Source organism: Euprymna scolopes, chromosome 31 (genome assembly GCF_053919585.1).
Source record: "Euprymna scolopes isolate OS-2025 chromosome 31, ASM5391958v1, whole genome shotgun sequence".
Taxonomy (NCBI): domain Eukaryota; kingdom Metazoa; phylum Mollusca; class Cephalopoda; order Sepiida; family Sepiolidae; genus Euprymna; species Euprymna scolopes.
Window position 1 is genome coordinate 12,199,298 of NC_136512.1, and position 24,911 is coordinate 12,224,208.

At 35.2% G+C, this 24,911-nt stretch overlaps 1 protein-coding gene across 1 annotated transcript in view; it reads left to right on the top strand.

Moving 5' to 3' along the window:
• The window catches only part of LOC145255623 (corrinoid adenosyltransferase MMAB-like), a 168,660-nt gene that overhangs the window by 3,387 nt on the left and 140,362 nt on the right, over positions 1-24,911 (top strand). Inside the window, exons 2-4 of the mRNA XM_080114144.1 lie at positions 4,910-4,944; positions 10,320-10,413; positions 16,026-16,083. Coding sequence (XP_079970270.1) covers positions 4,910-4,944; positions 10,320-10,413; positions 16,026-16,083 — 187 coding nt within the window. The remainder of the gene's footprint in view (positions 1-4,909; positions 4,945-10,319; positions 10,414-16,025; positions 16,084-24,911) is intronic.

A 24,911-nucleotide genomic window follows, 5' to 3' on the forward strand; every position in this document is an offset into this window, starting at 1 on the left:
TCCATGTTTTGACAAGCTTCTGGGTTTGTCCTTTACTCCTGATCTGAAATGGAATATGTACATCAAGTCTGTTGCCCAGGTCGCTGGGAAAATGGTGGGATCCTTCTACCGCTCCAGGAGATATCTCATTACTGATGCAATTCTCTATCTGTATAAAAGCCAAGTAAATCCAAGGATGGATTACTGCCGCCACATCTGGGCTAGAGCTGCTAAAAACAGCCTATCCTGCCTTGACAGAGTACAAAATAGACTTTGTGGCTTAGTGGGGGATGCCCTTTTCTCTTCCCTGCAGCCTCTCTCCCACAGAAGAGATGTTGCGAGTCTCTTTGTTTTATCGTTATTTCCATGGCAAGTGCTCGTCCGAGCTCCAATCTCTGGTCACCCCTCGCTAATCTTTCACGAAAAACACCCGTCTAGCTGAAACCACTGTCAGTAATTTTCCCCACTCTTTATCTGTGCCTAAATCAAAACGTAGATTCATGAACAAAGTTTCTTTCTTAGAAGTGCACGCTTGTGGAACTCTCTTCCATTTGCCTGTTTCCCACCTGATTACAACTTGGATGTCTTCAAATCCAATATAAACAAATTCCTGATAAACCGCCCCCTTAAGTAAGACACTTTATCAGATCTCCAATACTAACGATTGCTGTAATACTGTCCCATTGATTGCTGTACATGCAATAAGTCTTATCCCCGAGTGGCTTCCGGGCCTTGATAAGTGGTGACCTTCCTGTAAAAAAAAAAAAAAAAATCACTACACAAGCAAAAAAGTCCAGCATATAAAATCAACACTTGGTTCTTTGATAAGATAGGGGTGAATTGGTGAATTCGCCTATTTTTCAAACAAATCGATTGCTTGTCTGCTCTAGTTGAGGACCATCCCCGGTGCACTTATTCCATAATACATTGTTGTTTATATTGCACTGTAGAGAACCTGTTGATTTTATAAAATCATTTTTATATATAATGGCTTGAATTAAAGTTTAAAATGTAAAAGTCAAGTATCATAGTTCACTTGTGCTCTAAACCGAAACATTCATTTCGAACGCACCCCTGTCATATCAAAGAACCTACTGTTGATTTTATATGCCTGGTTTTTCTGCTTATGCGGTGATAATAGTTTGAATTTAAGTTTAAAATGAAAAAGTCAAGTTTAAGGGTTCAGTTGTGCTTTAAATGAAACATTCATTTCGAATGAACTTCTGGCATATCAAAGAACCTACTGTTGATTTCATATGCTGGGCTTTTCTGCTTGTGTGGTAATAAAATTTGTCAAATGCATTTGTGATGTTAGGCTGTGGTAAGATGTTAATTTTAGTTACAATTGCCTGTTCCTTCTTTCATTGGATTTTTTTCAAATATCGATACTTGTGGAAGATATTCTGATATAAAACCTATCTATGAACACTACCAGATACATAAAATACATTTATGTGCAATTTCATAAAAATCGGCCCAGCTGTTATGGAGTCTATAGGGAACAAACTCTTACACATACACACACAGAGTTCTTGTTATATAATATATATTATTTTTAAAATTCAGCCACTCTGATGAGTCGTAGACGATGAAACGCGTATCAGTGGATAATTATATTTTAAAAATAATACATATACCGCTCCCCATGTGGAGGTACCAAATTGGTTAAAGGGAAAAATTAATCCCAACTAGCATTTAGGTAAAAATGCATTTTCGTAAATAATTGAATTCGTTCAAAACCTATCACTAAAACAAAAACAAACAACATTTACATATAAGAGGAGTATCAATAGGTCAAGTGTGATTGAATCTATGACATCTGTAGCGACCGCTACATACGGCCAAAACAAATCTCCAGCAGGCACATTTCATAGCAATCACCATTTTCAACATGCACACATATCAGAATGTGCAAGCACACAACATCGTGATATGACCATCTGCACACATGCGATAAAGGAACTATGTTACGTTTCCGTGCATAGATATACAGCAAATAGGCTGGAACTTTCAAGAACATTTTTATATAAAGATTTGCCGTGAAAAATCAAATCAGTTTATCTTCAGATTTATCCAGTCCGACACATGTCACTGAAACTCTGCCACTGAGAAGTATTAAAATCCCCTGTCTTGAATTTGCGCGCCATGCACATGAACCTTAATTCTCATCATGGAAAATTACCACATCGAATGAGAATTACTTCTTCTTTTAAACCATGTTATTTCAAACTACTGTTTTCTTATGCCATGAACATACATACACATTTTGCTTACATGCTTTAATGATGTTTTGTGTGTCTGTGTGTGTGTCTATGTGTGTGTGTCTGTGTGTGTGTCTATGTGTCTCTGTGTGTGTGTCTCTGTGTACGTGTCTGCGTGTGTGTACGTGTGTGTGTGTGTCTGTATGTGAATTTGTTCACTATGGACTCGAATACGGTGGTGCCGATATTTATGAAATTTCATACGAAGGTAATTTATGTGCCTGGCTAGGTTTTATTTTTTTTATTATTTTTTTTAATTTTTTACATAGGCGTCACTGCTCATCAAGGCTGATAGGCCACTCAAGGATAAGGGTTAAAGAGTGTAGAGTAGTCAAAAGGACAATATAGTAATCAATAGTAATGGAAGTTCGATAAATTTGTTAACTTAAGTGGAACGGCTCATCAGAAACTTGTTCACGTTGGACTTGAAGACAACCATATTATAGACAGCTGTATGTATGCTCTTACGTATGTTACGTGCAGTTCACTGTTATATGTGTGCGTGTTCTCATCCTTACACCGATCCTTGCCTTGAAAATCTTTGAGACGTTTATTATGTGCCATGTATAATGCGTACATACCTGGTTGCCTTGGCCAGCGGATGATGCCTTCTTGGATGCTGGTCTGCCATCTTGTTGGGAAGTGGTCACTGCAGACAGATGCCTCGATAAAGAACAAGATAGATTTGAAGCGTCAATCTTTTATTTCAAAGCAAGCCTATCGTCTCGAACCCTGGTTGTCGGAGAGTCTGAAATCTCTGATCTGCATTCCTCTGCTGCCTAAACCACTCTCAGCCTATGTGTTCGTCAACTGGAAGCCTACGACCACAATTCCCGTGTCACCCCTAATTTCCAGTACATGTAATCCCTAATTTCCGGTGCATTCTCGCTAGGTTGATACCTGTCAAACCTAAACTTTTGTGACCCTGTCAACTCGCTGATGGGAAATGAAATATACTTACATAACTTTCTATTTCTACCTATATAGCAATTAAGCTAGAATTCCCAATACTACAACACTCTGTTCATAAAAATCAGTAATTTTAAACTCCATGCTAGTCTCACGAGATCCTCATTTAACTAATCCTGCATAATGAACGCTCATCACAAGAAAACCCTTACGTTGAAACGATTTGAACTAATATTTATAACATGTAAATAAAAGTTGTTTATTTCATACTAGCGGGGGGTACCTGGCATTGCCTGAGTTTTTAGAGGCGTGTGTGGTTGGGAGGTGGTATGCAACACGAACGGTCTGGTGGTGCCCAGGTATTCGAAAAATCCCCAAAAAGTTTGAAGGGGGGTGCTTGAATTCGAATCATCGAGGCAAAAGCGCAAAAAAAAAACGTGATGAATTAACTAAAAAGTGAATTAGGTCAAATATCAATTCTGCAGTGAAGTTTGTTTTGGTTTAGTTTCAGTAGTCCTGCATCAGACTCGAAATCTAAATTAATTTTTTTGTTTTCTCGAATTCTAAATGAATTTATTTGTTTTAATTTAAGTGTAATGCAAGTTTGATGGGGGTGGGGGCCTCGAACTGGAATCATTGAGGCGGAAGCTCAAAAAAAAAAAAAGAAGGAAAGAAAGAAAAAACGTGATGAATTAACTAAAAAGTGAATTTGGTCAAGTATCAGTTCCGCAGTGAAATTTAAGTGTAATGCAAGTGAATTCACGATATCGTTACGTTGTAATAATAAACAGTAAAGAATTAATTCTTTGTGTAAAAGTAAATGTTTAGTTGCAAGCAATAATAAATAAAGGTATAGTTATATTTCAAGATTAGAGTCGTTAAAACCGGAAGTAAAAACTGGTTAGTCCCGCAGGTTGTGTCTTACACTAACAAAAAAAAAAAAAAAGCAAAAAGAAAACAATAATAATAATCGCGTTTTGTTTTTAATTTTTTATTAAGGGAAAAATAGGAAGCATAAATCAAGGGGGGGGACGGCATAAATAACCTTGTACGATTCCAAACCGGTGTTTCCTCATACTGTTCCCTGTGAACGCATCCGCTGCAGTGTAAATGGGGAGTGGGGAAAGGAGGAATCTAATAGAGAAAAGATGTTGCAACTTCCATTGAATCTAACCGTTTTTGGCAGTGGACTCTCACCGGAAAAAATATAGGAATGTACCATTGTCGAGGAACTGTAGAGGGAATAGGCCTATAGCACACCTCAGATAATGTGCTACAGTTTGTGCACATTATATTGGCATGTAATGTCATGATTTTTAATCCTATTAAGGTCAAAGTCGGAGGGGAAAAAATGAGTTCATTTTATTTATGTAGAGAAGATTAATACAGTGATTTCGAGTTCTTTTGTTAAGTGTCGTTATTTTCCGGAGTTATTTCTATATATATTCTTTTTTATTTTATGAATGTGAGGATGTGATCTGGTGACATCTTTTTGTTAATCGGTGATCTCGTTAAATTTACCTTTAACGGCCCTTCTGATACCCTACTACTTTTGGCTTCAAAATATTTCTGCACCTGCAACTTCGGTCCTGAAAATTGATAGATCCCGATTATAAAGTGGTGAACACCGACTCACACCTTTACAAGTGAGTGACTCCATGGTCAGTAACTGTAATTAGTGACTCCGTTGTAGAGTCCTATACATCTTTTGTTTGTAGACGGATGCTATACTGTTATTTTTTCTTTTTTTTTCTTTTCAGATCTTTCAAAATTTACACAAAAACTGGTGATAAAGGTTTGACCTGTTTTTTTCTCTTTTTTCTAATTTTTTTTATTTTTTTGATATTGTCAGTGATTATTAGAAATTGTATGTTCATTAGGAATATGCCGTGATATATATATATTTTAAAAGTGAAGCATTTTTTTATTTTTTTGATATTGTCAATGTCAGTGATTATTAGAAATTGTATGTTCATTAGGAATATACCGTGATATATATATATATATATATATATATATATATATATTTTAAAAGTGAAGTGGGGCATTTTTTTTTTTTTTTTTTAAACCTTATAAAAAAAAGATCGACTATAATGTAAAAAGAAACAAGATCGACTAAAAGTAAGAAAAATAAATTGAAAAAGAAGATCAACTAAAAGGGGGAATGGAGAAGAAACTTGAAGTACTTTTCGCCGACTGTCTTCAGGAGTAAATGTCGAAATGAATTAATGTTGGCATGAAGTAATTTCTATGAGGGGGGAAAAAAACAAAAAACGCGTAGAAATTAACCTGGTGGCGCCTGTTTAAAAACATTCAACGAACGTATGTGGTCCATCTGTTTGCAAAGGGCAGGTCTGCAACAATTTATTGTAAGGGCCTCCAAGAATCCGAGATGTTGAACAGACCTAGCCCTGTGCAAAATAGAGAACCACTCCGGTGTGTACTCACTCGCACATTTATTTGAACTGGTCAGGTGATCACCGATCGCAGTAGCAGAAACATGTGATCGTGCAGAGGAGTCTAACCTACCCTGTCGTATATATGAAGGGACATGTTGGGAAATTCTGACCTCCAATCTGTGACTCGTTCTGCCCACGTAGTCAGCTCCACACTGACACTTAAAATTATAGACGACAAGACTACTTTGAATGGTGGGCAAAACATCTTTCTGGAAGGAAGAAAAGAATTTCCGAGTGGTAAAAACAGGGGGGACTAAAGTGGCGGGGAAACAATTATGGGTCTGGTGAACAATCTTTTTTATGATGTTATCACCTGCTGAACCCAACGATGGCAACTTTAGGTAAATCAGACACCGGGGAGGGCCTATGAATCTATTAGTATTAAAGTCCCCGACCTTGTTAGAAATTATCTTACTCACAATATGTCGGGGGTAGCCATTATCAAGAAAGATATTAAGTAGTTTTTCTAATTCGGCATCTGACTTAGAAGTCGAGCAAATCATAAGTGCACGGTGGGTAAGGGCTTTAATGAGATTGATCTTCCTCTTAATGGAGTAAAAGAGTTCCACATAATGCAAAGGCCTGTAAAGGTGGGTTTTCTGTAGATATCAGTCTCAAAGCAACACTTCGTATAATCTTTGGATACCATGACATCTAAAAAGGGTAAGGAATGATCGACTTTGCATTCTATAGTGAATTGGAGTGATAGATGTAAGCTATTTAAGACATCAAAAAATATTACAGAGTCGTCATGTGAAGAGAAACAGGCAAAAGTATCATTGATGTAACACGTGTAAAAAGACGGCGGGGAGATCTTAGTAAAAAGACGATCTTCCCAAAAACCTATGAAAATGTTAGCCAAAATGGGACCTAAGGGGCTACCCATTGAAATGCCATCTACTTGTCGGTAAATCAGGTTGTCAAAGCTAAAGGAAACAGCCTTCGTGGCTAATTCCATCAGCTCAACAAACACTGGTTCTGGGAAGGGGGGGGGACACAATTTAGAGCCACGATATAGGTAGTCACAACAAATGTCAATAGTTTCATCCAAGGGGACATTTGTGAACAAACTACAAATATCAAAAGACACAAGATAATTATTAGAACTATTCAGTTCTAAGTCTCGGATACGGGAAGAAAATTCAAAAGAATCCAAAACACAATGGCGCGAATAATGTTTTGAAACTGGCTGTAAGATCTCTACAAGCCATTTGGCTAATTCATGTTGCGCCGAACCGACCATCGACAAAATAGGACGAAGGGGGGCGTCTACCTTATGAATTTTCGGTAATCCGTACATGCGTGGTCTTTGTGATCCCACTGCTCTAATTCTGCGGTATACCGCGTTTTAAATAAAATTACGCTTCTTGAGGTGAAGAAAATATTTCTGGAGCTTAACCTCCATTTTAAGGGTATCGTTGAAAGAAAGGTCACCTAATTTAATAAACTTACTGGTGTTGTCCAGTATTGTCGCGAACTTAGACAAATAGTCAGTCCAATCAAGGATAACGACACCAGAACCCTTATCTGGCCGGGAGATATAAATATCTGGATTGGATTTAAGGGCCTTAGCTACTAGAAAGTGATTCTTTTGCCAGGTAGAAGAGGACTCGATCGTGGAGTTGCAGAATCGATTTGTCAGATCAATAAGCAAGTTTTTTATAATTAGATAAGTCATTATCGGAAGTAGGTGAATGGCTTTTTAACTTGGCAAAGAAAACTTCAATTTCGCTGAAGACTGTAATTTTATCAACAGAAGTAGGAGGAATACAAAAATCCAGCCCACCAGACAACACAAACCGGTCTACGTCCGACAGGACGAGAGACGACAGGTTAAAGATATGATTACTACAAACCGCCGTAGAACCAAATTTGTTAGAGACGAGCCGTTCCAGGAATGTATTATATTTTAAAGTAAAATGATTAATAGTATAGATATCACCATTAGAGAGGAATCTAGAGAAACGCAATTTATCAAAAAAATTTAGATGTTTCCAAACGACAGACCATAAAGATAGAAATTTAAAACGTAGGTATCCAAGATTATTGTGAAAAAACACAATTTCGTCCCTTAGATAAGCACACTGGACATGCAAAGAATTACGACATTTGATCTTCATTATTCTTCTGCCAATATAACCGGGATTCTTGGAGGCCCTTACAATAAGCTGTTGCAGACCTGTTCTTTGCAAACACATGGACCACATACGTTCGTTGAACGTTTTTAAACAGGTGCCACCAGGTTAATTTCTACGCGTTTTTTTTTTTTTTTTTTCCCCTCATAGAAATTACTTCATGCCAACATTACTTCATTCCGACATTTACTTCTGAAGATAGTCGGCGAAAAGTACTTCAAGTTTCTTCTCCGTTCCCCCTTTTAGTCGATCTTCTTCCTTTTCAATTTATTTTTCTTACTTTTAGTCGATCTTGTTTCTTTTTACATTATAGTCGATCTTTTTTTTTCTAAGGTTTAAAAAAAAAATGCCCCACTTCGCTTTTAAACTATTACAATTCTGTTGGACTTCGAATTTAATATATATATATATATCGTGATATATATACTATATCTTATTGTGATATTTTAGAATCAGAAAAAAAGCGAAAATAATAAAAATAAAGTAATAATAAGATAAACAAATAAATCTAAACTAAGTATAACTAATAATTTTTTAATAATAAACTAGACTAGCCGTGACCCGTTGGGTCAGTATGTTATATTAGCTATTGAATTAATGTATGAGCGTGACACTTGTGACGTAAAGAAAATAGTTTTTTGTGACATAACAGAAACATTTCTATGAAAGTATATTGAAATGAAAAAAGAATATAGATAGATTTCTATGAGTTGTTCTGTTTTTAATTGTTTATTTTTTGAAAAAAAAACTTATAGCCATTGAATTATAAGTGGTTTGCCATACTTATAAGTAAATGTGCACTGAACAGATACCATAATACTTAAAGTTAAATTCAAATTTTGATATATCTTTTAATTTAAACGTGAAAAATAAAAACAATTGTTATGCTGAAAACATACACAGGTAAACAATATGTTTTATTGTTGCGTTGATTATTTGGTTATGTACACATGTGCAACTGGAAGTCGTAAACCAGATGCTTTTTCTGACTACTTGAGAAGAAATCCAGTTGATTCATTTCCAAAGCAACAAAAAGAGTCTCTTAATGAATCTGCTGAACATTAAGATAACTCATGCAGTTGTGATGAAGAACCATCTCAGGATATCTTCAGTTATGAGCATCAAGGACAATGCGTTGCTGTCTACTATGACATCAACTTTTACATTGGCCAAGTCATTGAGGTTATATCTGCATCCAGCGTTGTAATAAAATTATCGCAAACAAAAAGATTTTTTTCAATGGCCTTTGTCAGATGACACTGCACAGGTAGAGTCAGCATTTGTTTACAGATAGGGTTTTGAGGTATAACCAGTTTCAAGTGATGGTAGGATTTGGAGTGTTCTCAATATATCTACCATAGCAGAAGTTTATGAAAGAAATTTGAGAGAAAATCAATAAGGAAAGGAATTGTAGTAAGAAAATCAATAAGGAAAGGAATTGTAGTAAGAACTCTGCCTATAAAATATCTTACTTGTTTACTTGTCTTTTTAGTTGAAAGTTTTTTAATGCTTAAAAAAAATGACTTGTGACTTTTTGTATAACAAATTTCTAAATCTTATTGTTGTTGGTCCTTTTTTGGTGAGTTTAAATTCCCCAAAGTAAAAATATTTCTGTGGCAAAAAATTTTGTTATTAGAAACAAGGCAAACATTTTTTTAGTTCCTCACCCAAAAATTAGTAAAGTTGCAAAGTTTTAAGCTTCTACCTCCAATCGTTACAATTTTACAACAATTTCAGTAACGTATACTTTTGACTCATTTTTTAAACCCTTTTTTGCCTTTTTTACCAAATTGTCTGTTCGACTGATTTTATATGGTTCACAATTGAGTGGTTTCATCAATTTATAATTAAAAGAAAAAATTATCTTGATCTCTAATGTGTTATGAATCATACTAAGAAGATTCAATACATTAGCTATTGAAATGAAATTGATATGAACAGTCAAAGTTGCATTTCTGTGTCAAATTGTCACTTTTTTCCCGTTGGTAGTGGGATTTTGCCTAGTGTTTAGGTTGGTTTCATCTAATAATTATTCTTTCATTAGTATTAATTTTCATTTACCACAAGATGACATTATATTTATAGGATTTTTCACTTGTTAGTAGCTTACATTTTTAGTTATATACTATGAAATTTGGCTTCTGGACCATGATAGCAAATTTTCAATTTTCTGACAAAGTTTGAACGATCATAACTTGATGGTTAATTGAACTACCAAAATAAATTTTGGTATTTTTGTTTATGGTTTACAAAAATCTATATGACCACATTACTTATTTATTTATTTTTTTTAGATATGAAAATAAAATTTTGGTTTGGGATACCTAATAATTTATATTGGTAATTTGAATTGTTCAAAATTAACTGTTTGAACACCATACAATGAGTTTTGTTATTTTTTTTAAATTTAATTTTTTGAAGATATACTTCCTCATCAGAATTTCTAATCAAGATACAGTAAAATATCCTTTTTTGTTTCATCTCTTTGTTTTTGGTTGTTTTTGACTGTGTGCTAATCTGCATCTTGATAAGCTGTAATAAGGAGGAGCTCAACAAATGTCCCATCTCATTTCCAGGCCGATCTTCAACATATACAGGTGAGCGACGCGTGAAAGATGACGTCATATTTGAGGCTTTGGGATCGACAGACGAACTTTCTTCTGCTATTGGGTGAGTTTATTCTGCTAACCTCCGACAAAAACAAAGTTTTTCTTTGTTTTTTTTTTTGTTTTTTTTTATGGAAATTGCTCTAGACAAGGCATGAAGCCATTTAATGTAAGGAGCTAACAAGAACGAAAGCTGATTGTCTCAAAGATAGGAGATGCCTGTTGACCTTAGTTTTGAAAAGAACAAGGTTGTAGGTCGAAGGAAAACAGTGAGCAGGAAAAGAGTTCCACAACCTCGCAGTTCTTGGAAAGAAGCTACTGGAATAAGAAGCTGTATTACAATGAGGTATTAAAACAGCAAATTAATGAAGACCACTAGACCAATGAGTCACTCGAGCTTAAACAAAGGAAGCAGAGTATAGATCAAACTATTCTGAAGAACACATGGCATTATAGTAGCTAAATAAAAAGACTAGCAACAGCAACTGGCAATTTTTCAAATAATTAATTTTTCAAATAATTAATTTTTCAGTCTAAAGGAGAGAAGAAAATAAATATTAGGTTTCGGCAATTTCATAATTCACGCTTTCTTTATTTTATCATTTAGTCCTCACATTCCATGAGCGATGTTTCTGACAAAGGGGGAAGAATTACTGTTTTCTGGGTCAAAACTTATCCATTTAACATTTATCATTTGCTAGTTTTTGACCCTTAAGTAGTGTTTTAAAAACTCCTGACATCAAGTGGCTTCATACCATGTCTGAAACGATTTCCATTAAAAACAAAAAGGAAAATATTTGTTTGTCTATTTCGATGAGTTTCAACGCTTTTTTGTTTTGTTTTGTTTTGTTTGTTTTTTACTCTTCGACTTCTTTATTTTTTTGTTGGACACCCATAGTTTATTGTATTTTTCATTAATTATCAATGTCTTATTTTTAAGGAACTTGATAAATTCTTAGTAATGTTACATAGACCTTGGAGGGAGGGGGTCATGAGGACTCCTGTTGAGAATCTCTCTTTCTGTTTTTAGTCTCCTGACAAAGGAAGGATTGGACCTAGTAATTCACTCCTGTTCGTTTGTTCACACTTTTTTCAATAATCACGCCTTGGATTTTAAAAAAAATTTTGCATAAACATTAGTCATGGTGTAAGTTAATTTTTGTCAGAACGGATTTTCCTGAAAAACTCTGGTTACTCCCTACCCCATCCCCAGGGGTAAAAAACCACTCGTTGAATTTTTTTGAAATTTTGCACAAGCATTAGTCATGGTTAAAATAAAAAAATTTTTATTCAGAACCTTTCAAATCCAATTTTTCTCATCAATCACAGACCTAACTTTGCTCACTGCAGTCAACACTCCCAACATACAGCTTCATCATGATCAACATGCCCAATGTCAGTGCCATCGTTTCAAACTTACAACATTCAGTCCAAGGATTCCACCTGCACGTGTGGCAAGTTGTCTTTTGTCGATTCATTGCAATCATAACATAAATGCTTCTTGCAATGTTCAGCGTATCATGGCAATGCACACTAAGGAAAACAAACAGTTTTTTTTTCCATAACGTGCATCATTGCATCACACAAGGTATGTTTCACCTTCATAGCATTCACATTCCTTGACATAGCAGTCCTCTTCTATATCTTGATCGCTCTCGAAATTCTCTTTCCAGACTTATTTACTCGTGGAGGGGGGACCCTGCAAGTTTGGCTTGTTTGACCTTATTTTTCTATAGACATTAAGAGATAAATTACTCAAAATGAATACGGATATTTTTGTTTTTATCTTAATTTGCTGGAAGGGGATCCTGCATGCTCGGCTTCCTATCTGCTTGTATTCATTTTCAGCACTTGTGCAGTTTAATCAAGACATTAAAAAATGAAGATATCGAAAAACGGTTGTATTGTACGTATCCGTTATGGACTGAAGATCTCCGAAAAAAAAAATTCACTTAATTTGATCGAGTATTTTTTTTTATTTATTTTTTTTACAGTGGAAAAAAAAGTTTTTATGATAGCACGTTGAAGATAGCCATGGAATTTTTTGAACACGTCATGGGGAGATAACTGAACTTAAAGTGCCGACACTCCCTCCCCATCTTTAATACTAGCTTTTCTTCCTAAAAATCGAACCTTTTGCTCGGGATCATAACAAATCGTTTTTTTCGCTGCAAAACAAAAAAAAAACTACTTGATGAAATTAAGTGAAAAATTTATTTTTTTTCAGGGAACTTCATTGCATAACGGATATGTACATATTTTTTTTCGATATTTTCATTTTTTAATGTCTTGATCGAACTGTACAAGTGCCTCATTTTCTAATATTTTAAACCAGTTTAATTTTTCGGCATAAAGTTAATCACCTAAAAACAAAATGTATTTTTATATGCAAAATGTTTCTTTACAATTTTAATAATAAAAGGCTAACTCTGTCCTCGTGGGGAGGCAACTAAATACCTACAGAATTTTCAGTTCTAAAGAACTGACGATAGTTTTAAGTTATATTTAACGGGAGATAACTCTTTTAACAATGATATTTGAATTACGTCCCCTTGCACTCTAAAGCTCTGTATATTTTTACCATTGCCACAATAACACAATGACACAATAAATGGATTTTATATTTGTGCGACGACCTCCTACATACAGCGCCGTGTGTCAGTTTTGCGAGAACTAGATTTTCTCCTATCTTCTGTCCAACTCTGCCCTCGTGGGGAGGCAAGTAAATGACTTTTTTTTATTTTAGCAAAATCTCAAAAGATATTTGTCAAAAATTAACTCTTGGTTTAGAGTTGTGATTAATTTCGTTTTATTGTTTATTTCAATAATACTACAAGAAACTGGCGGACGATACTTCAAGAACAGCACTTAACTGTACAATTGTGGTACCTAATTTAATAATATAATGATATATACGGCATAATCACGTTGACACACCAGTTCCCCTTAGTTAAGCAACTTCAACCCTGGTCAATACTAAAATGGGTGACCATTTGGTAATACCAGGTGCTGTATGTGCTTGGAGTCTGGAGAATATAGACGTCGCCAGGATATTCTTGCTCAAGACATGCTGCATGAAATAATGTAGTACTCCCATGACCCCGGAAAGTTAAGGAATTCATCTTTTTTAGTGGTACCTAATTTAGTCGTCTATAAATAGACTAAGCATGAAATATGATTAAACATGATATTTTAATTCGTCCAGATTTCGTATATAGTATTATAGAGTTGTGATTTCAAAAGTAAAAAAAAAAACAACAAAAAAAGTATTTGGGTGCTATCAGCTAGAATCGAAACTGAAATTGTAGCATTCAAAGCTGATGTAACCACTCTACCAACGTAATATGCATATGAACTACTTAAAAATTTAAAATAAACTAAGATGAATCTGCAAAATGTTTAACGATATTTTTTCAATTTTGACCCATTTTTGACCTTTTTAAAAACTATTTTAACCAGCTAAAGACCCATAAATAATCCAATCCTTTAAGGCTCCTAACGCCGCTCAGCGACTTTTAGTTTCAGAAGAGATGGTTTGAAAATATGGAGACAGACAGACAGACATATAATATAGCCTTTTATATATTAAATTATGATATTTGTAAATTGATTTTTTTTTTTTTTTCGAGTAAATGTTTATTTATTTTTCTAAACTTTCACATATAATTTATTTTCAAATGCATATTATACGTACAAATACATTTACAAATTTTTTTTTTTTTAAGTTTACGTATATTTTTGAATGTTTATTTACCGACAGATTTGCAACAGAAATAACGAATATCAAATGTAACATAAATTGTACAGGTTTTCAAATTAATTGAAGGAGAAAAATGTAAAGAAAGATTTATTAAAAAAAAAGTTTTTATTTATTTTATTTAATTTATTTACTCATGTTCACCTCTAACAAAACATGCCACTACTTTGACGTAAGGGCTACTATTTGCGACCATGCTTAGGGAAGATTAACAAGATGTTGGTTTATGTTACATTTAAACTTCTGCATATCCGTACAGTCAGGGAAGCAGGTAGCAGGAAGGAAATTCCAAAGTCTAGCTGGGAAGAAACTATTAAAGTAGAAAGCTTTCTGGCATTTGGGGACCTCAACAGTGAAGGGGTGGGATTTTGTTGCTAAGCGATCGTGAAATGGCAGTTTGTTAAGTATGAGTTGGCTTGAAAACACTCTTTAAAAATCATGTTAAGCTAGTGCAATGCCATTGCACTGCAATGGTTATCGTACTTGACTTGCTCATTAGGTTTTGGTTTCGATCTCAGCTCGAATATATATATATTTTTTTTTTTTTTGCTTAAAAGAAGTGAACTGTTTAGAAAAAAACATAATACTCGCATGCACACGTCTCAGTTTCTTTCCCTTTTTTTTACTTTATATTTTTTATTTATTTATTTATTTTTTATTTTTTTAAGGAATTTAACGTTATGTTTAATATCTACGGTATTTCAGTTCATAATAAATAATTATTCTGCATTAATTAAAAAAATATATGCGTATTTTACGGCCGGACAATTATATAGAACTGACGATATTTCCTTGTTGAGAGAGTTATCTCCCGTTAAATTATGACTGGAGATAACTCTCTTAACAGGGAAATATTTTATCTGAATTACGTCCCTTATTTTTATTTATTTATTTATTTATTTATTTATTTATTTTTGTTTAAGGTGTGCGCGCAACCTTTTACGGACGTTTTTAACACAAAAAATGAAATAAAAAGCATTCAAGTTTATTTATTTTCTATTTATTTCACAACCTAAGATGGAATACCTCTGCCACATCTGGGAAGCAGAGACCTCTTTTTTGCCTTGACAAAATTCAAAATCCACTTCAAAATCTATAGAGGAATAATTTTTACTTTTCTCCATTTCTTACAAACAAGACATTGTTATTTTATCGTTATTTCTATAAAAAGTGCTCGCCTGAGCTCCAATCTGAGTTCCTCTTATAAAACATTCACAGCAAGAACTCATCTTTTACCACAACTGTAAAGAAATTTCCTTTCTTCCTCCATGTGCTTAACATCAAATGAAATTTCCATGAACAGAGTTTCTTTCCACGATTATCCCATTTCACCTGTTCTCTACAACCTCTTTCTCATGAAAGACACTGTTACTATATCTTTATTTCTGTGGAAGGTTCTCGGCTGAGCTTCACTCTCTGGTTCGTCCTTGTAAGATTTTCATGGTTAAAAGTGCGAATAAAAAAAAAATATTTTTAAGACAGCTTTCAGTAGAAAATGGTGCAAAAAAATAATCGGAATTTAAATATATAAAATGTCTGGAGAGTTTTAAAGATTTTTTTGTTCACACTTTGTATAGAAAATTGTAATGAGTGTGAGAATTTCCTGCCTCAAAAAACGCTCAAGTATCTGCACATCTTGTTGAGTTCAGCAGCCAAATGATAAAAAAAACAAAAAAACAAAATGGCGCTGCACAGTTATCATTAATGATCTCACAAATTCTTGCTGAGCATACGCAAATGAGGTGCTGCCAGTTTGAATAAAAAGCCTGTGTTTCAGAGACTGAGCCCATTCGGATTTTTGAGTAGCAAACTTTGACAGCAGTGTGTCAGATTTTTGAGTAGCAAGCTTTGATGGTAGTGCGCCTGAAACATTTTAATAAACAATAAAATATATATATATATTTTTTTTTCTTTTTTAGGTTGGCTGCTGAGTTTTGTCATGAAAAAAGTCATGCGTTTGATGACAGACTTCAAAAGGTAAATAAAATCTTATTTTTGTGTCGAGTCATGACATAGCATCATGTCTTTAAGAAAAAACATAAAGGATTAATACATGCTTAATCAAGTGTTTTGTTTGTTCATAGACTTTTTTTTTTTTTTACAAAGGGGTCACTACATATCAAGGACCAGAAGCCACTCGAGGATAAGGGTTTACGTGTGTACGGTAGCCATTGGGACAATAGCATAGTAATCGTTTGTGGTGGAAATGGTATAATTTGATTATTTACAAGGACGGTTCAATAAGAACTTTTTTATGTTGGACTTGAAGACAATAATATTGTAGTCAGCTGGAAAGCAGATCAGTGAAACAGTTTCACAGGTAGGCAGTTCTAGGAAAGAAGGTTTGTTGATGGAATCCACATTTAGGTTTAGGCACTGATAGAAAGTGGGGAGGTATTATTTATACTTATTTTGGCTAGACAAGTGTTTTTTGTGAAAGATTAGCAAGAGGGGGGGGGCATAGATTGGAGCTAAGTTAAACATTTGCTATGAAAATAAAGATAGAACAGAGATGGGCTTGCAACATCTTTTCTGATGGAAGAAGGTTACAGAGAAGAAAAAGCTACTAGATTACAAAATCGATTTTGAACTCTGTCAAGGCAAGATTGACCAATTACCTCTGGCACGCTTTGGGTGGGATTGAAACCGCTATCTTCAGATAATGTTCATCTGGAACCGTAGAGATTCAACGTCTCTATCAACTGCGCCACGGGCCCCGAAGGGCGATCAAGGTTGGATTCTTTTGATCTTATAAATCCACATTTATTTATTATCTGATCTTCCATAGTCGGGTCCGTACCGATTGGTATATATATATATTATTCCTTAATTGGAATTTATTGGTCAAAAATGTGGTGAGACGACGACAACTACGGATGACAGTGATGGCTGAGAATGCAGTTAGGAGATTCGAAGTTCCTATCCGTCGCGGTTACCACCTGACGAAGGCCAGAGGAAGTTGGCCGAAACGTTGTGAACCAATAAAAACAAACAAACAACAACTAATAAAGATGAGACTAATAGTCCGAAATAAAAATAAAATTAACATATCAAAAGGGTTTTTACAGTCATCCGACCTCTCCCCCAAAAAACGCTTTATTTAGAAATTTACGAGGTGCCTTCAGTAAGTTTCCGACTCCTTTTGTTTACATTTAATAAAACAGTGTTGTAGGTTTGAGCGTCCTAAATTATGAGATGAAAAATATGAATGAATCTCTCAGTAAAAGAGAGTTGCCACCCTCAGCACAATGACAAATTGTAAAACAGCGCCAAAACCTTTTTCATCTCCAGGACTTGTGCAGAATAGCCACCCATCAAAAACTCTTCTGAAATTAAACATGGTTTTCAATTCAAAGCCTTCGATAGGTGACGAGAATGTATTGCTTTTTTTTTTTTTTTATATGGAGTTCACCACTTATCAAGGCCCAAGAGCCACTCGGGGATAAGCGTTATTGTGTGTACAGTAATCAATGGGATTGGAGAATTCATAAAGTGTCATTACTTAAGGGGGCGGTTCATCAGGAATTTGTGTTGGACTTGAAGACATCCAGGTTGAAGTCAGGAGGGAAACAGGCAAGCGGAATCCAATTCTTTCCCGGGTGCTACCAGATCAGGCTGTCTGAAGATATCGGCTTCCTGACCTAAATGTATCAAACATTGATGTTTTTCTTTATCCATTTCTTTTTGCAAAACTCAATCATGTTCTGCAAAGCCATCAACAAAACCAACAATTTTTCTCTACAAAACAGCCAAACTAAACACCGTGAATAGTTGAAGATAAAAAAACTTGAATCGTAAAACCTCTTACCAAAATTGATGGATTCGGCATTAAATAACGTGGAAAAAGGGCAGATATGATATAAAACACAATTGTTTCTCGTCAAGGTTCAAATCCCATTAACATTCAATTAAATTAGGTTAAAATCCATAATTCTAAAATTATTTCTATCAAAATTTGAATTAAAAATGTGTAGTTTTTAAATTTCTGTTTCTCTTTTGCCTGTTCCTTTAGTTAGTCTGTACGCTACATTTTGAAAAATGGCCAAATATAATTTTTGAAGGCCAAACTGCTTCAAAAAAGGCCAAATTCACAAAATCTGGCTATATAAAGGTCAATCTGTTAACCCTTCAGCGAAACTTTACGTGAAAACAAAAAGCATTGTCTGCTAAGAGGTGTTGGACTCAAGGAGTAAATTAAACATTGTCTCTTATAACATAATTTTATTATTTGTATTGAACTATGTAGCATAATATTACTTTATTTGTATTTATTAATTCATCTCATTTGGGTCAGTTCTACATGTAAAATACAATGGACACTATTTTCATAGAAATGTTAAGAAACTCATATTTGTTACATGTTATTGGGTTTTTCTGTCCAAATAACTAATTTTTTTTTTTTTTTTTGCTATCCAAAAAGATATCAGCTTTATCAAAGTATGTTTATTAATTTATTCCTTGAGGACTATTATCCTCATTTTTCTTAGTTGTTGTTTCATGACGTTTCGGCCAACTATTCCTCTCGCCTTCGTCAGGTGGTAACTGCGATGGGATAGGAACTCCGACTCTCCTAACTGCATTCTCAGCAATTACTGCCATCCATAGTTGTTGTCGTTTCACCACGTTTTTGGCCAAGTAAGCCTCTGGCCGGCTTTGGGTAGGATTGAAACCGCTATCTCCAGACAAATTCTCACCTGGAAACGTAGAGATTCAATGTCTCTATCCAACATCTAAAAAAGATGAGGATAATAGTCCGCAATAAATAAATAAATAATACTCATCTCAATAATGAATTCCAATTAAAATAATTAAAAAAAAAAATTTTTTTTTTTTTTTTTTTGACATGGAAGTCACCACTTATCAAGGCCCAGAAGCCACTCGGGGATAAGGGTTATTTTGTGTACAGTAATCAATGGGATAGTGTTGCAGTATTCATTAGTTATTGGAGATTTGATAAAGTGTCATTACTTAAGGGAGCAGTTCATCAGAAATTTGTTTATGTTGGACTTGAAGACATCCAAGTTGAAGTCCGGAGGGAAACAGGCAAGCGGTAGAGTTCCACAGGCGTGCAGTTCTATGAAAGAAGCTTTGTTCATGGAATCTACGTTTTGATTTAGGCACAGATAAAGAGTGGGGAAAATTATTGACAGTGGTTTCAGCTAGACATTGATTCAATATATTTCTCATTCCATGGAATTTCCACGGGGGCTTTTCTCTACAAAACAGCCAAACTAAACGCCATGAATAGTTGAAGACATAAAAAACTTGAATCGTAAAACCTCTTATCAAAATTGATGGATTCAACATTAAATAACGTGGAAAAGGGGCAGATATGATATAAAACAAAACACAATTCTTTTTTGTCAAGGTTCAAATCCCATTAACATTCAATTAAACTAGGTTAATTTTTTTTTTTTTTTTTTTTTGCGCTATCCAAAAAAATATCAGCTGTATCAAAATATATTTGTTGAGTTAATATATTTCTCATTCCATGGAATTTTCACGGGTTTTACTAGTCTAATGTAATATTGCATTTGAAACGGCTATCCTACTTTACTGCTGTTAGGTAAGGCTAAATTGAATGTCCTTGTGTCAATTTATAACAGTCAAGTGAAGATAGTATGTAGATCTGAATTAACGTCGCTTAATCTCCTTGAAGTAACAAGAACCCGTATATCAACACGATTGTGCCGTACGTAAATATAACAAAGCATGTGCATCCTTCTATCCAAGAATTTTCCTTTCCACGGAACATCTTTCTGTGAAAAACAATACCATGAGGCTGCTTCTCAGTTAACTACGACACAGACATTTTTTTTTTTTTTGTTTTTGAATCTGACGTTAGCAAATTCTCGTTGCACCATCCTCTTAAATAATCTAATTTTTCGCTAGTTTCAACCATTCTCTCATTATTTTACTGTCCTCTTGAAAAACTCATTAACTCTTATCCTCAAGTGGTTTTCGGGCCTTCGTAAGTAGTTAATAAAAATGCTGAAACTAATATTATCACATGAAAATAAGTTTATTTTTTATTTTTTTAAAAGATCAAGGGAGCTAACACTTGATTTCATTATGATTTGAATCAGTTTGGGGTGAAGCAATAATAATTATGAAAGTACTCGTCTGAGCTCTAATCTATGATCCCCCAACATTCACGAGAAACACTCATTTGGCTGAAAACCACTATCAATAATTTCCTCCACTCTTTATATGTGCCTAAACCTAACCGTAGATTCCATGAACAAAGCTTCTTTCTAAGGACTGCACGCCTGTGGAACTCTCTTCCATTTACCTGCTTTCCAACTGACTACAATATGGCCATCTTCAAGTTCAATGTAAACAAGTTCTTGATGAGCCGTTCCCCTTAAGTAATCTAATTTTACCAAATTTACATTCTAACGATTACTATATTGTCCTTTTGACCAATGTACACTCTTTAACCCTTATCCTTGAGTGGCCTCTGGGACTTGATAAGTGGTGATTCCCTTGTAAAAAAAAAAAAAAAAAAAAAGTGTTTGTTTGATGAAAGTGTTTCTGGAACAAACTCGAACCTGACACACTCAGATTTTCAGTCCTTGTTGTTAACTACTTAGCCACTGTATCAAAAAAAAAACAAAAAAAAAAACGACTCCATTTTTATTGTTCTAATTCGCTGGAATTTTTGTAATTAACTCAACAAGGTTTTATTTCTTACTCCAATCTTTTCCTACTATTTGTAATTTTACCATTCTCTCTCTCTCACTCACTCACTCACTCACACACACACACACACATATGTATATGGGGAGTTAAAAGATTTCCACTCTGAATCATCGGTAAATTGGATTTTGAAACTGAACTTCCCCAACTCACTTCAAAGAATATGTATGCCGCCTGAGGAAGATATGCAAAACACAGTTCACAAATAAAAATAAAATTACGGCCATCAACCAGCTTGCTATGCCAGTAATAACATACAGCTTCGGTATCACTGACTGGCTACAAAAAATACATCAACCGATTAGATGTAAAGACACGGAAGCTACTAACGCTTCATTAAATAATATATAGAAATCAGTGTCTATGACTATTTTGCATTCAACTTTTCGCCCTTCCTGAGCCCCTAAAATCAACAGAAGATTGGATCATTTCTGTAATGATCTAGTATGTTGATTTTACAATGGGTGTAAAAGTTCTGTGCAGTTTTAGGTTCATCCTCCCAGGCTTTGCTTTCTCTCTTTAAGAAAGTGTTAGTTTATTGCTTAATCATGTTGACACACCGGTTCCCGCTGGATCACAGAAGTGAAGCAACGTTGAACCTGGTCAGTACTAAATGGGTGACCATTTGGGACTTCCAGGTGTTGTATGTGCTCTCCGTTATTGTTTCCAGTCATCCTGGTCTTCTCCTTGCCACTGGACCCAAACAGTGTCGATTCAGGAGAGGTGTAGTTAGGGATTGCGCGACCCTTGCCTCACAATTACACACGCAACTACCCCTACGGGGGTATCCTTTGTCTTTCGAGACTGAACGGAAGCATCGATCGATCAAGTTTATTGCTAATCACTTGAGGCGCGCTCACCGAGGAATGCCAAGGGGGCTGCCAAGGCACTTTCTGCAGGTCAGAGTGCCCCTCCTCAGGGCCGCTAACTGCTCAATCCCACTCTCCGACCCTGGTATCACAGTTCTTGCAGTAAGAGCAAATTAAATACCCTCCCATTCAACTTTGACCTTTTGGCTAAGAACACGGTGTAGTATATGTTCTGACACTTTACCTTTTCTGCTTTTAATCAGTGGGGGAGAAATTCTTCTAAACTGAGAAAATTTTTATTTTTGTTCCTATCAAGAGCCCCCTTTTTTGAGGTGCTCAATTTCCCCCACATTAAAAACCGACCTTGTGTTTAACTCTGCCCTCGTGGGGAGGCAAGTAAGTAGAAACATCTTATTTCTTTTATTATTTTACTAGCCTGGGTGCCTGACATTGCCCGGGTGTTTGGAAGTGTGTGTTGAGCCCCCCCCCCCCCGAAAAAAAAGTGGTAGTAGGAAGGCAGGCTCGAACCCGTACCGCAAAGAGGAAAAGAACGTGAACAAAAAAAAATGACGTTTTTGCCGTTGCCAAACCAGAAGGTTTAAATTAAGGTTAGACAATTAAAAAGAGGGGAAGACTTTCGAAAATATCAGCAAACAAAGCGACCCATCCCTGTAGAAAATGCCCAGTTGAAGGTGAAGAAATTAATGTTTTGGGCCAATTTTTCGATATTTATCATCTGAAGGGTCGAGCTTCAAAACGATACTAATCTTGTGAAAATCTGTCGCCTCTGTCGAAAATTTTAGGCAGACATACAAACATACATGCATACGTACATTTAAACAAGCGGGTGAGATTTATATTATAGACTAACAGGGTTGCCTGGCGTTGCCCAGGTGTTTGGAGGAGTAAAAGAAAGAAAAAGTTTTAGTAGGTAGATTAGGCTTGAACTCAAAGCTTTGGAAAGAAGGCGGAAAAGAAGATAGCCTGATAACTTACCGCAATGCTACGAGGGCAGCTGAAGTGAGAATGGTTGAAATTAAACGATTAAAAAGTTAAGTGAATAGCAATTGTCTGATATGACGGGTTTTCTCAGCATTGATCAAAGTTTATTGCTTTTCTGGAGTGCCAGGGAGCTCATTTGCTATGGATTCAGTTTTGCTTTTTTATACAGAAAAGCCAAACAAACACGCGGAGAATAAAAAATATCACGAAAATAGCGTGTAAAAGTTGCTCAAATAAGAGATAGACGACCTCCTTTCGTAAATCTCAGATATTATAATCTAGGGAGTATAGAAAAAGTTGTAAGAATTAGTGACACCTCCCTCCCCCGAGCGCCCCACTGAAAAAAGCCTTTGCCGGACATACAAAAAAAGCCCACACACAAACACACATTTTTGCTTTTGTATAATAGACTAGCATTGCCCAGGTGTGTGTTGGGGGGGGGGAGATTAAAACCAAATGGAAACTAAATAATAAGAAAGTAGTAACCCTGTTTAAATATTAAAAAAAAAAAAATGAACAAAAATAAAAAAAAAACGGTGAAAAAAGTTTTGGGAGGGAGTTAGGCTCGAACCCGAACCTTGAGGTTAATAGTCTGATGACATAGCATGATGCCACGAAGGCAGGGAAATGAGAATGGTTGAAAATAATTGTTGAAAAATGCAGGTGGTTTTCTAGCTCAAATATCACATCATAGTAGTAGTAGTAGTAGTAGTAGTAGCAGAGAAAACGAATTTCACAGCACAAATTTTGTAAGATAAAAGTCGCTGAAATAAAAAGGTATTTACGACGTCATTTCGTAAATCGTAGATATTATAATCTAATGAGTATATAAAAAGTTCTAAGAATGAGCGAGCAACCCGAGAACTACCCCTCGAAAAGCCTTTGCCTGGCATACAGAAAAAAATGTACACACACACACACACACATTTTGCCTTTTATATATATATATATTTTTTTTTTTTTTTTTACATAGGAGTCACCACTTATCAAGGCCCAGAGGCCACTCAAGGATAAGGGTTAAAGAGTGTACAGTAGTCAATGGGACAATATCGTAGTAATCGTTAGTAGTGGAAATTTGGTAAGTTGGATTACTTAAGGGAAACGGTCCATCAAGAATTTGTTTACGTGTGACTTGAAGACGACCATATTGTAGTCAGCTGGAAAGCAGATAATGTGGATAATTCAAGTCTCTTTCTTGATATCTCAACTAATGAACCCCTTCCCAAAAACTGGAACCCTAAAAAGGATCTCCTAAACCACCACTGCCGTGAGAACAGTTTGTGCAGCTTGTCCAGGATCGCAATGCTTGAAGAACCTTGGTCTGTGGCATTATGCACATAATTTATGCTTCAGTTAAATACTAAGTTGTAGTTCTGATAGCTCTTCTAATATATACAGATCTAGCATAAGTCCCCTATTTGAAGACAACCCTTTCCCTAGTTATAATCCATAACTACATATGATTAAATAAACATCTACTTTCAATCACTTTCCCTATATTCTTCCCAATAGCATAGATGCACATAGGCACACATTTATTTTACCCACCATGGCATACATGGTATACATGGCATACATGGTATACACCTATCTTCATTTTGTAATAATAGCTGTACTTCTCCATCTCATAAATCTCTGTACATCTCCCATTTCCCTCTCCCAACAGTTTAAATATATTACCGTTTTTCTCTCATGCATAGTTGTTTTACTCCTGATGTAGATATCGCTAGACGCCACATCCCTAATATGTTATCTAGCATCTTCTCTCCTATTCTGATGAGAAGCATTAGGCTTCGAAAGACCATAGTATACATAATTCTCACTTATCCTACATCCCTAATTGATGTATAATCCTTAATGAATGAATAAATCGATATATATTAGTATATATTTTTGGTCCCCCGACAAAAGGAGGGTGGACCTGTAAATTCACCCTTGTCCATTCCTCTGTTCGTCCGTTCATCTGTCCGCACTTTTCTCAATAACTACACCTTGAAATTTTTTGAAATTTTGCACAAACATTAAACATGATAGGAGTAAAAAAGTAACAGAACGGATTTTCTGGGAAAACTCCGGTTGCCCCCCCTAGGGGTGTCTTTCAGGTTAAAATGACTAAAATTGACACTTTCGTGCTTATTAAAAAATATTGATGCCTTGGATTTTTATAAAACTTTCTGAAAAGTTGCAACTAACTGATTTCTATATAATTTTGTTTTTCTATACTTCGCGATAACCCTTGGGTGTGCCCCAGAGGCTCTTTTAGGGGTAATAAAAATACTCGATTTTTGGAAGTAT